Raw genomic sequence first — 12,362 nt, 5'->3', positions numbered from 1 at the left:
TGTTTAACTTCTCTTAATTATATGGTAAGATCATTTTTTTAATGTGGATACGAAACAACTCAAAGAAGTGTGCTTGTGTTTTTTTCTTCTTTGTGCCTTTAATATTGTATCCGTGCATTTTATTTTCACAAATTTGGAACCAAAGGCGACATACGTTAGATTATTTGTAGATCACTGGCAGCAATTTCATGTTGCTAATTAGCTTTTACTGCAGCAAATGTGTAAACTATTTGATCTACTGTAGGTCACATTCTATGAAGATGACTCATTCCCTCTTACATATTCTGCTGCCAAAAATACACATATTCAACAGTCAACCTAAAACTGTACAGCTGTTTACAATGAAAAGAAACTGAACAGTTAGTGCAGAATTTTTATTTATTTTATATTTTTGCATTTTGAATTGTAGAGTTGATATTTAATGAACAAAATGTGGTTTGAAACTCTCAGGGTAATTGTGTGATGTAGGCGTGTTGCCGTTTTTAAGTTGAGAAAAGTGCAAAGCAAATTAGGTCTACTCTGCAAAACTACAAAAAAAAAAAACATCACATACTGTAAAAAGGTAAATGCTTTTATTTCAGGCACTTTCATATGTGATGACAGTGCCTTCAAAGGTAAAGCATTTTACAGTTGAAGTGGAGTTCCTCACATTGCATTTTTCCACTGACTACACGTGGTGTGTCCAAATTCCTCATTTTAACTACCCACTTCAACACCATTTGATTTGAAAGTGAACCATGTATAAGCAGCACAGACATAAAATAGGTTGTAGAATCTCTTATTATCAACTGAGTCTAGAAATTATTAATTAAATAAAACATCTGCATCCTTATTAGAATATTCAGGTCATGATTTCTCAATCTCATATATCTTCTGCATCAAAGCAAAATCTCGAGCTTCCCGAGGAGTGCGAATGTAAGAGTCAATTTCACTGTCAGAGATTTCCTCATCACCGGTTACATCCTTGAGCTCTGGCTGCTCCACTCGTCTTTTCTTAGCATGAACCACACACGGGGGAGCAAACAGCACTCTCTTTCCCCAGTTTGGTGCTGGATCTTGGCCCTCCTGAGAGTCTCTATGCAGCTCAGGCATTGTGCGTGGATTATCATCTCCACCTCCTGGTCGCTGGGCCCTTTCAGCATTCAGTTCAAGTTGTTCCACGCAGGATGCATGTGGATTCTGATCTTGGGAGGGAGCAGTCTCCTCAGTTAGAGAGTCCTCGCAGCTGTCCTCACACTCTGCCAGCAGAGCCTCCTCATGGGTTCTCAGAGCCCTCCTTAGCAGGGTAGACCGGTACTTTAGAATATCCTCCAGCTGCTGAACAACATTGTGTGGCGTCACCTCTTCCCTGACCCAAGGAATCTCCTTTCCCAGCTTACACAGCATCTCCTTCATCTCAGTTATTCTCTTTGAAGCAGGAGGGAGCCTTTTCACTTTGGCAATCTGACAGAATTTGTCCAGAGAGACACTGAGCCGGTGCTTGTTGGGTTTCAAGGACTGCCAGGACAGATAAATTGCTGCCATCATGATGGGGGTCGGTGTACGGCCAGTCACAATCCAGGAGTCTGCTGCCAGCTCCACCAGCGCCACAGCACGTTTGGTCAAGTCCTTGAAGTTCTCAGCCAATACTTCAGGAACGTCGGATGAGCTAATTTTGTACCTGACAGAAAGAAACAACATTTTTAGTTATTACAGAACTCATTTAATTTAATCTAATTATATTTAATTTAAAGGGAAATTTCGGTTTATTTCAACCTGTCTCCTATCGTCCTGAATTTGTTTCAAGTGACTAGTGACATAAAAATAATAGTTAGCATGTTAGCCGTTAGCCTAGATACAGCCGGGGGCGCATAGTAGCGTCAGACCTGTTAAAACGTAAGTGAACGGGCATACTTCAAGTGCAAAGTTAGTCCACTAAACAAGCTTTTTTTTCCACAAAGACCGCCTCATATCATTAGGATAAATGTCAGAGAACATATAGAAAACGACATGTGAACGTGTTGTCTTACCTTACCGGTGTGCTGCCATGTTTGTTTACCATCTAGCTCTGCTTTCCAAAGCGCGGCCGAAATATCGCGAGAACAAGCAGCGATCTCATACAATGCCTGAAATCTCGCGAGAACAAGCAGCAACAGCTGGAAGGCAGAACCGGACAGTAGCCTGAAAAGTTCATTAATTTATTTTATGAAAGATTTATAGAATAATGGCTGACTTTTTGCCAGACTTCGACTTTGTGGAGGAGGAATTTGATTTTGCAGAGTTTGATGGCCGCCCTTATTTATTTGAGCCAGAATACACTGACGAAGAGCTTTGTGAAATTGAAGAATGGAGGAGGAGAGAGAGAGGCGCAACAGGTAACGTTAGAGGACGAGAGAGGAGGAATGGCTGCTGCAAGGCTGCGTGGCTCTGGAGATTGGTGGTGTACCTGAGAATGCTGTGCCCCAATGCCCACAGAAGAGGAATACCTCTGTTGCAAGGAATGGGACCGGCTGCAGCCTTATTTTCAAGGTCTGGATGTGACCGAGGACGAGACACATCCACCTGGAGTAGTATCCAGCTGGGCTTTATCTAGAGCTCGTGAGATATATTTCGGCCACGCTTTGGAAAGCAGAGCTAGATGGTAAACAAACATGGCAGCACACCGGTAAGATAAGACAACACGTTCACGTCGTTTTCTATATGTTCTCTGACATTTATCCTAACGATATGAGGCGGTCTTTGTGGAAAAAAGCTTGTTTAGTGGACTAACTTTGCACTTGAAGATTGCCCGTTCACTTACGTTTTAACAGGTCTGACGCTACTATGCGCCCCGGCTGTATCTAGGCTAACGGCTAACATGCTAACTATTATTTCTATGTCACTAGTCACTTGAAACAAATTTAGGACGATAGGAGACAGGTTGAAATAAACCGAAATTTCCCTTTAATATTGTGTATTAGAATCCCCGTTAGCTGTAGCCAGAGCAGCATTTATTCTTCCTGGGGTCTTAATCTTGTAATCTTTTTTGAAATATATCATATAAAGCATTCCTTTTGTTTGACCTACAGTTGATTTGTTGTTGTTTTCTTTAACAAAACCAAATAATAATCATTGTTGTTCACTTGTGAACATTTCTAAAAAAACAAAACAAAACAAAAAAAAACCTTGTCTAAAGTAATAAAGGGCAATTTACTGTAGGGCTGGGCGATACAGCCTATAAATAGTACTGCAATATTTTTTGGCTGTATTTGGATACATGATATTTATCTCCTGTTTTGAAATCTCCTCTTAAGTACTGATATTAAACTACTGAATTAACTACTGTTATCATAAAGTTAAATAAAGCACTATTACTGTACTGTTATAAGGACTGTTATAAAATTAAGTACTGTTATAAAATTAAATAAAGAACTGTTGTAATAAAGTTAAATAAAGTACTGTTACAACAAAAAATAATGTTATATCAAAATTAAATAAAGTTCTGTTATAGTAGAGTTAAATAAAGTACAATTGTATCTAAATTAAATAGAACTCTTATAATAAAATTAAGTATTGTTATAACAAAATTATATGAAGAACTGTTATAATAAAGTTAAATAACACAGAGGTATAATTGCCAAAAAGATTTAAGTACTGTTAAAAAAAATTAAATAAAGAACTGTTATAATAAAGTTAAATACAATACTGTTAAATAGAGTACTATTTTAACAAAATTGAATAAAGTACTAATATAATACAATTAAATAAAAGAACAGTTATAATAAAGTTAAATAATGTGCCATTATAAAAACATTATATAAAATATTGTTATACTAAAGTTAAATAAAGTATTGCCATAACACAATTCTACAAAGAACTGTTACAATAAAGTTAAATAAAGTACTGAAGCTTCCAATCAACAGTTAGCTGTTAGCAGAAAGTTAAACCATTAGTGGCGCCTTCAAACGTGACGACTTATTCACTGTAAGCGGGAAACAACACAACCCAACAGCTTTCCAGAGCGGTATTCCAGGTAGGAGGTTCAACAAACTCTGAGTCTAATCCTGAACTCTGAGTTGATTTACCTTGAGATGGGAAACTCTGAGTTACCGGTTCCAGAACAGCAGTTAGTTCAGTCAACTCTGAGTATGTTCACTCTCAGTTAAGTCGACAATAAAAAGCCATCATCAATGGAGCTCCGACTCCACGATTCACCATGGCAACAGGTAAATAAAAGACAGGCCTCCATTTTAATCCAGTGGATGTAGAGATATTAATGCATGTGTAGCAGATGGTGCACGTTTATCTTTAAAAGAAGAGCCTGAGTAAGAGCGAGGAAAGTGTAAATAAGTTAACCATAAAGTCAATAAAAAAGTGTTGTCCATTTATTCATCATTTATCAGACTTACATTTCCTTAATGAAGATAAAGTGGCTGTGTATCAGGCTGTAGATACATTACATTATATTAATATATTTGTTCAGATTTAATCTGATGGGGAAAAACACAGGAGGCAGCAACTGAAAAATAGGAAGATTTAAAACATATAGGCTAGGCTATAGATCAAAGACATAAAGACATGACTGTAAACTCACAGTCTGACCCAGTAATAATATGTTTGGTGATTTGCACTTGAAAAGATGTTAAGGTTAAAATACATAGATTTTAAAATGTTGGACATCTATTTGTATCTTGACTCAAGAGCATTCAGTGACTTTATTTCAGCTACAAATGTAGTAAATTTAAAGACATTGAAATGCTGCACCATTGCTCACTCAGAAATATTAACATATAATCCCCAATATTAGGCTATAGGAATTATGTTCCATCAGTGCGACCAATGACATCAGTGATAGAGATCATTAGTCATTGATACTACGTGTCTAAAGCTTCATACCGATTTTTAAAATTTAAATATTTAGACCGACACATTATGTGCAATAAACATTTGGGAGCTGCTCTAACAGACTGACAGTCTGATCCTTGTGCATAGTGTTATAAAAAATAATAAATATAAAAAGGACAGAGGTTTGATTCTGAGCTGAGGGTGAATTCTCGCTGTGTAATATTTGAATGTAAAGACAAAAACCAATGGCCAAAGAAATGATTGATGTGCATAAATTCAGTAACTTAAGACAGTCCTGAGTAACAAACTAATATCCAGCAGGATTTAGACTGTGACAGACGGTAAATCTCCGCTAATTAACGCGCTTTGATACAAGCTTTGACACGGACTGAATGAATGAGGAAATGGATCAGCGTGTAAGAGGGAGGAGACAGAGAAAAACTCAGGGTTTATTGAAGAAAACCTGTCAGTGAGCAGGTTATGTTCACAGACTCAGTTGCCATGGTGATTGACTCAGAGTTTGATTTACCTCTCTTTCTGGAACTGAAAACCCAGAGTTTCCCTCATTTCAGGGTTAACATACTCAGTTTTCACTAAACCCGCTTTCTGGAATACCCCTCAGTTCATGTATCAATTATATTTGCGAGTCACACAGGTACTCCATGGTTGTAAAATGCAGCTAAATGGTTGCAGTCTGGAGCCCTGCAGATACAAAAACACATGCCTCTCCTGCTCATATCTGTTGCTATTCTACAATGTAAAAAACTAAGTCTTTTTAAATGGCCTGTTTATTCAAGCGCCCCCCTCAAGCAGGACCATTAAGATCATCGTCTATCACTTACTCCTGACTGTGGGCCTCGATCACATCTGTGATGCTGACGTTTGGAACTTCGATGTTGAGAATCTTGACCATCTCGTGGAAAACCCCTCCCACCATGTGCTGGTTGTCATCCACCAGGTAGCTGATGGTTCCTATGGTTATTGGCCAGTTCGACAGCCTGCAGCTCACAAGCACACAGCAACCAGCGAGAACTTCTTTCTTCTGGAGGCTCACTTTGATGAAACTTTCATGCTCATAAGCCTGCTTGTAATACATCTGCGAGAGCTCCTCGATCTCACCCTTGACCCGGAGAATCTGACATAAGGCTTTCACGCGCTGCAGACCTGCGGAGGTGGAACAAAGTTAGATGAGTATGTGAGACCAGCGAGGAGAGCTCCTGTGTCACAGTGTCTCTAACAAGCCAAAGCTCCACATGGAGAAGACCTCACCTTTTTTCAGGTTCGTACACGGCTTTTTGGTCACAGCTGTGGTTCGGCTGTAGCTGACATCTGTAAGAAAGCACACAGAGTCAAGGCAAAATATCATGGTAAACATAAAGAAAGTCACAGAGTGTTGGGATTAGCAAACCCCAAGACGAAGAAGAGTTTCGACTTTTAAAGCTTTTTTTTTATTGCCAACCAGGCAAAGTGGGCAGTTGCTCCAGGGCCCCAAACCCTCGGGGGTCTCTAAGGTCTCATATTAACTGTGTCAGCTGCCCTGTGGTTATTTGATAAACTGCACATTTGTCTGGATTATGCAACATTATTGCACGATACATCAACTCAAATTAAGTGGACCTCACAAAAATTCTCCCTCACCTCTAATGGTGTCTGACCATGCAGACAGTTTTAGATTTATTTGGCAAGGTTTACAGATATCTGTCTCTATAATGTCTGCATTCACTCCAGTATAATGAAAGTGAATGGGGTTTGTTTATGGAGCTCACTGTATTGGAAAAATAACATTTAAAAAATTAATTTATTAAAAAGAATGTTCATGGTGAGGTCTGTGGATTATGCAGTGGAGTAACAAGGGCGTTGTTTTTTGAAGGACACACCGATAATTTTTGGAGAGTGTATTCTAATTGATGCTCTGCTATCGTTCGCACACAGTTGGTACAGCTGCGTGTCATCATCCCACAAAATAAAACCAGGCAACAGACTACAGAATGTGATGAACCCTCAAAAACACAGTGAATGCAGTGAAGAGAGTTTAGTCTGACATAAACAAAACCCCAAACGATCCTCTAAGAGTTGTCTGATGAAGATGAAAAGTTTTAACTGACATAGACTTCTTATAGAAAAGTAATGCAGGGGTGGGGTCATATTTTCTTAAAATTCTCATTGTTGTCCTTCAGAGCGAACCTGATTCTTGCAAAGACGAGTGTACCCAATATGTCATGAAGCCAACGCTCCACTGTAGGTAGCTCTGGTGTTGTCTAGTGTTGCTGTAAAATCTTCTTTGGCTGTTATGAGGCAATAAGCAACAGACCTTGATACCTTCCAAGGGGATAAAATGAGGATAAAATGATCAGTATTTTGGCAATAGCATAAAAACCATTAAGACTGGATTAAGTAATGGTAGAGCTAGCTTAATCAGCCAATTTTATCATATTGCAGATATATCGGTCTACAGAGATGCCAAACTACGCCTGAGATCATTCAGAAACAGTGCTGCCATTACACAGTATGTCCACCAGAGGGCACTAAGAAGTTGCTTTTTCCACCTGTAAAGTGCCCTGTTCAGTATGTATAGACTATTGGTCACAATAAAAAACATCTAAGGAGGTATATGTCAGGAGTCATTATTATCTATGTATGTTAAAATAAATAAATAAATAAATAAAATATTGCCGATTTGGGTACAGATTTTTCCCCTACTTCAGTATTTTAGAATTCTTGCCACAGTGTAAAGGAAGACAGGAAATGGGGGAGAGAAAGAGCGGTTTGAGAGGCTATTATTGGATTTTTAAAACTCCCAGATATTGGTACCAATGTCAAAAATTCACCGTTGGACCGGCTATTTTATTAAGTTACTGATTTGGATCCCCATTAGCTACTATAAGGGTAACACTACTACTGCTAACTACTCCTTCTAGGCTGATAGTAGTCCTGCTAAAAACAGCACATACAGTGACTCAAGTACAATGGCCAAGAGTTCCTCATTAATAATCATATAGTCAGACATTATGAAACAAAACGTGTCCTATTAGGAGAGGGGCTGGTGTTCTGTGTCATCTGGCATTTAGTGGCTATACTGCTTAGTATTTTAGATATATATCTGTATATAAAGTATCATCCAAGGTATCCTCAGATATTCTTTTCCCCAGTTTTTCTCCATGCTTGCTTTTAGAATAGATTTTAAGATACTATCAATTACTCACAAAGCCCCGAGGGACCTCGCTCCAAGTTTCTTATCTGACCTGTTATTGCCCTACATCCCTTCTTGCACCCTGAGATCCTCAGATGTGTCGCTCCTTGTCGCTCCCAGGTACAGATAAATTCAAAAAGGTGATAAAGCCTTTGCAGTGAGAGCTTCTAGACTTTGGAATGACCTGCCTGAGGAGATCGGGGCTGCATACTCTGTATCGTCTTTTGAATAACTATGAAATACCTATTTTTTAAAGAATGCTTTTCACTGATTTTACTTGTGTTTTATGACTTTTTGATTCATCTTACCCTGTTTTTATTATGTACCTAGTCCTTGGCTCTTAGTGAATTTCATTCTCTGTACATGTTTTTATATGTGTTCTGGTTTTATTGTGAAGTATTTTGTAACTGTGTTTTAAAAGGCGCTACGTAGAAAAATGTATTATTTTATTATTAATGGCATCAGTGGAGGTCAAGTGTAAATTTTGAACTTTGTTGTTATAAGCGAAGAGATGTGCAATTCATCAAGTTCTGCAGTGACAAGACTGGATACTCCTGGATTTAAAATATCCTATTAAGTAGCCTAATATCAGCACCACAAACAAAACATGAAAACTCAAAGACTGGTGTCTTCAAGGGAAAACTGGTTGTATGTAAACAGTATCGGGGGGCCTACTGCTTTGTTTTTAGGGTAAGGTAATTAGAGTTTGGAAATAAAAACCAAGGACATTTCCAGTTTGGCAGTTAATATATCATTATAACATCCCATGTTATTGCTTATGAATAAAAAAGACAATCAGGGTTTCATTTGACCAAGGAAACCAATATCGTGCATCCCTAAACAGAAACTATGGTGAAGGCCAAACGATAAAATGAAATACAATTTTTAGTTCTTCCTATAGAGCTACTTTTACATAGTTTATTCTACTAACATGCCTATTTTATTGTTTATATTCTATTCTAATTTACATATTATGAATATATTCTTATTCTTTTTCTGTGTGTGTGGCGTGGAGGAAACTACAGCTTCGTTTCATTATGCAGTCTTGTATCGTATAATGACAATAATAAGTCCTTGAATCCTTCATCAGCATACTTGCCAACCTCCAGACATCACAGCCTAAATGATGCTGATTAATCACCATGAGTTCACTTAAAAATGTGAAAACATCCTTAATTTAGTTCATTGTTGTGACGGCAACAATAGCTTTATTTTGCAACATGCATTTTCCAAACAGCGGTTATGGCAATAATACCAGCTAGGTATACAGTAACAGGGTGTCTACAGGTATCACACTAACACTTAATGCTTTTTAAGAACTTTGCAAGAGAATTCTTATTTTATTATTTAATTGTATTCAAACATTGCAGGTGAGCATAAAGGTAAGTAAAACTATGGTCCTGTGCAGAGGTAGGTTTTATGTTAAAATATAGTTATTGGAATGAGTTGGATTAATGTATATTTTACCATCAGCTTAGTGAAAGTATGAAGTAAAAAGACAGTATAAGGTACCGTGCTTGGTTTAAAGATGTGTAACATCAGAAATGTGGACTTTAGAACTCTCATCCACCGAGCTGGACTGGTTGGTGACATTATGCAACATCTCAAACTTTAGAAACTACAATTCCCATTATCTGGCTCGTCTGATAAATTTAGAAGAATCTAGAATCCAATTATGGAATATATAAAAGTTAGACTCTGAACCCTAACTTTAATGATAACTCCACGTGAAATACGTCACATTTACTTATTTTTTTTACATCTTGCTGTAGCTGATCATAATAGAATAGGTCCTGATTGTGTCTTTATCTTGTGTAACTCCAAGTTCCCTTAAAGCAAGCATGTCCAAAGTCTGGCCTGGGGGCTAATTGTGGCCCTCAGACCAATTTTAAACGGCTCTTGGCTTGACTTTCAAAATATACTAAATGTGACCCGCCACACAATAAAGGTTAATCATGCAAGATTGCTTTGCATTTTTTCAGTTCACCTCACGACGACAGGCCTATCATAAGCCGTAGTGTGAACTACACAGGCAGAACTAATGTGTTTTCGTAATTAGAGAGTAAACAAGAAAACAGAACGGTTAACTGACAGCAGACATTTCCTGTTAGATAGCAGAAATGACCACAGTGAGAAGTCAACAGTGAGGCCTCTGTTTTTAGGAGTGGTGGAAAGTTGAACATATTTTCATAGAAAAATGAAACTTTAATAACCCACATGATGCATGAAGCAGCTGGCCTGCATTCAAAAAAGGTTTGGACACCCCTGCCTGAAAGGTTCTGTGTGTATGTAGGTATCTCTGTATATGTGTGCACCTGTGCATAAGTGTACATGAGTATGTGCTTTTTATTTGACTGTTTTTCTTTTGTAATGCTGCATGGCAGTTTATATGTTGTTAAAATGTGGACTTTGTGGAAGTTAAGACCTGACAATTCAAATATTATAATAGACTATTTAGTGACATTTAAGGCCCAATATTTATAAATTTAAGACGATTTAAGACTTGTAAAGGACCTGCAGACACCCTGCGAGCTGTGCATGCCATGAGTTAGTAATACTGTAGTGAAGACTTCTCCTTTACAGCCATCTGAAAGCTGCAGGTATCTATCCCATGTTGTTGCGCACTAATGATGCACGGCAGATCTTCTGGTTACATTTTGTGCAACCAGCACCAGACTGTTGTTAAATGACCACAGAATTTATACATGTATTGGCATGTGCGCGTGTGCAGTGAAGCCTAATGATCAGCTACAAATTTGTTTTTCTCTGCGTGAGAAAATGGACGTGTGGCATGCAATGTGAAAAGTGGCAAATATTGGTCACCAAAACTGGGGACTGTCCACGGAAAATGGGGACTTCCGGTCACCCTATTTTAGGAAGTACAGTTGTTGACCTGTGATAACATTATAAAACTGAGAGAGTATCTTTAGTAGCCTATTTTTGAGGTATCCGTCTCCTCCCTGTTCGTACCTGAACACCCGACGTACTCATCGGTGGCCAGGACTCCCTCAGACACCACAGAGCCGCAGTCCATACACACCAGCTGGGCCTGGCAGTACAGATCATCGTCCACTAAGTTGGAGGAGCCGCAGCCCGGGCAGCTCAAACCCGCACGAGACATCTTCCAAATAAACTGCGGGCGCGTGCGGACAGCGACGACACAACTACAGGTTAATAATATCACACAAGTGTTAGTCTGAACACCTGCAGCACACTGGTGGTCCCAACATAAGCATGGCGAGGATGTAAACAGCTGCTGAACGACCAATGAACGTTTTTGTAGCCGGTCTAACGAGGGCGAGTAAAACATGTCCGGGTAGGTACAAATACTGGGGAAGTCGATGGTTCCGCTTGGTCAAGACATCAACATAAAGGAGCGTACACACAATTTCTCTCGCTATCCTCGCTGTAAATAAAACTATAACTTTCACATTTAACTCACAATACACTAAAAATGATTTGTGTCAACCTCAATAAAGAAACTTCTAAGCCATTTTGACGCCATTTTAAATAATGGCGCTTGATACATTAGGGGTTATGCTGTTCTTTGCTTATGGTGCTCTGTTGTGTGAAATACATGAATGGCTGATGTGCAATACTGTTATGTTTTGTATGTTTTAAAGGTGTATGCTTCATGTCCTCTGGACCCTTATTGTAAGGCAGCAATACTTGTGCAGCTCCTGAGTCCAAGACAAATTCCCCTTTCATCAGCAATAAAGTATATTGTATCATATCTCATCATATCGTATTGTAAATATGTATCTTGTAGACAACCTTACTGCTTTTGGACTGTTCATGATTTATGAGGGAGGACGGGTTGGTGCAAAAAAGGGAGAGGCATGTCAGATAATTTAAGCACAGAGGAGTTTGTTTTTTTTTTATTTTGGCTTAGGGGAACGACATACAACTTTAAATGGCAGTATTCTGTATTCATCTTTAATACCCTCTGAGCCCCAGAGCCCACCAGTGGGTTTGGAAGGCATGTTTTATTTAAACATCGACAAAATCACACAATGTATCATAGCCAGAAACTGTAAAACCATAAATTATCATTGGATTTTCACACTATACAACATATTATGTGCAACAAAGGCTTCCATCAGAAAAAAAAACCCGTTATATTTTGGAATATAAAAACGATATGTCAGCTCAAACTAGTGATATTTCATCAAAATAACTTTATTCCATGTCTTGTTTTAAATTCAGCCAAAAAATAAATTCTTTTAATTAATGGACTAAAGAGCATGCACGACAAGAGTGAAAAACAAGGCCTTTTCAACAACAGGATTTCATATTCAACTTTTAACTTTGAAACATCAAAGGGTAAGTTTATAAAATGTCGTAACTAATTTATGGTGGAGAGATGGTC

The 12,362-nt window shown here is 38.3% G+C and overlaps 1 protein-coding gene across 1 annotated transcript; it reads right to left on the bottom strand.

Moving 5' to 3' along the window:
- Positions 1-555: 555 nt before the first annotated feature.
- brf2 (BRF2 RNA polymerase III transcription initiation factor subunit) lies at positions 556-11,306 on the bottom strand. The gene is made up of 4 exons (XM_049604797.1): positions 10,964-11,306; positions 6,073-6,132; positions 5,646-5,967; positions 556-1,660 (listed from the first exon to the last, which is right to left on the bottom strand). The coding sequence occupies exons 1-4, from the start codon at positions 11,301-11,303 to the stop codon at positions 847-849; spliced, it is 1,536 nt and encodes a 511-aa protein (XP_049460754.1). The 5' UTR covers positions 11,304-11,306; the 3' UTR covers positions 556-846.
- Positions 11,307-12,362: the final 1,056 nt, after the last annotated feature.

Source organism: Epinephelus fuscoguttatus, linkage group LG18 (assembly GCF_011397635.1).
Source record: "Epinephelus fuscoguttatus linkage group LG18, E.fuscoguttatus.final_Chr_v1".
Classification (NCBI taxonomy): domain Eukaryota; kingdom Metazoa; phylum Chordata; class Actinopteri; order Perciformes; family Serranidae; genus Epinephelus; species Epinephelus fuscoguttatus.
This window is presented reverse-complemented; position numbering and strand designations above follow the sequence as displayed.

Coding starts and splice junctions, on each gene's coding strand:
- brf2 (XM_049604797.1), bottom strand. CDS start 11,303: ATGTTTTACTCGCCCTCGTTAGACCGGCTACAAAAACGTTCATTGGTC. Junction 6,133..10,963: donor TGAGTACGTCGGGTGTTCAG/GTACGAACAGGG, acceptor GCTTTCTTACAG/ATGTCAGCTACAGCCGAACC. Junction 1,661..5,645: donor ATCGAGGCCCACAGTCAGGA/GTAAGTGATAGA, acceptor TCTTTCTGTCAG/GTACAAAATTAGCTCATCCG.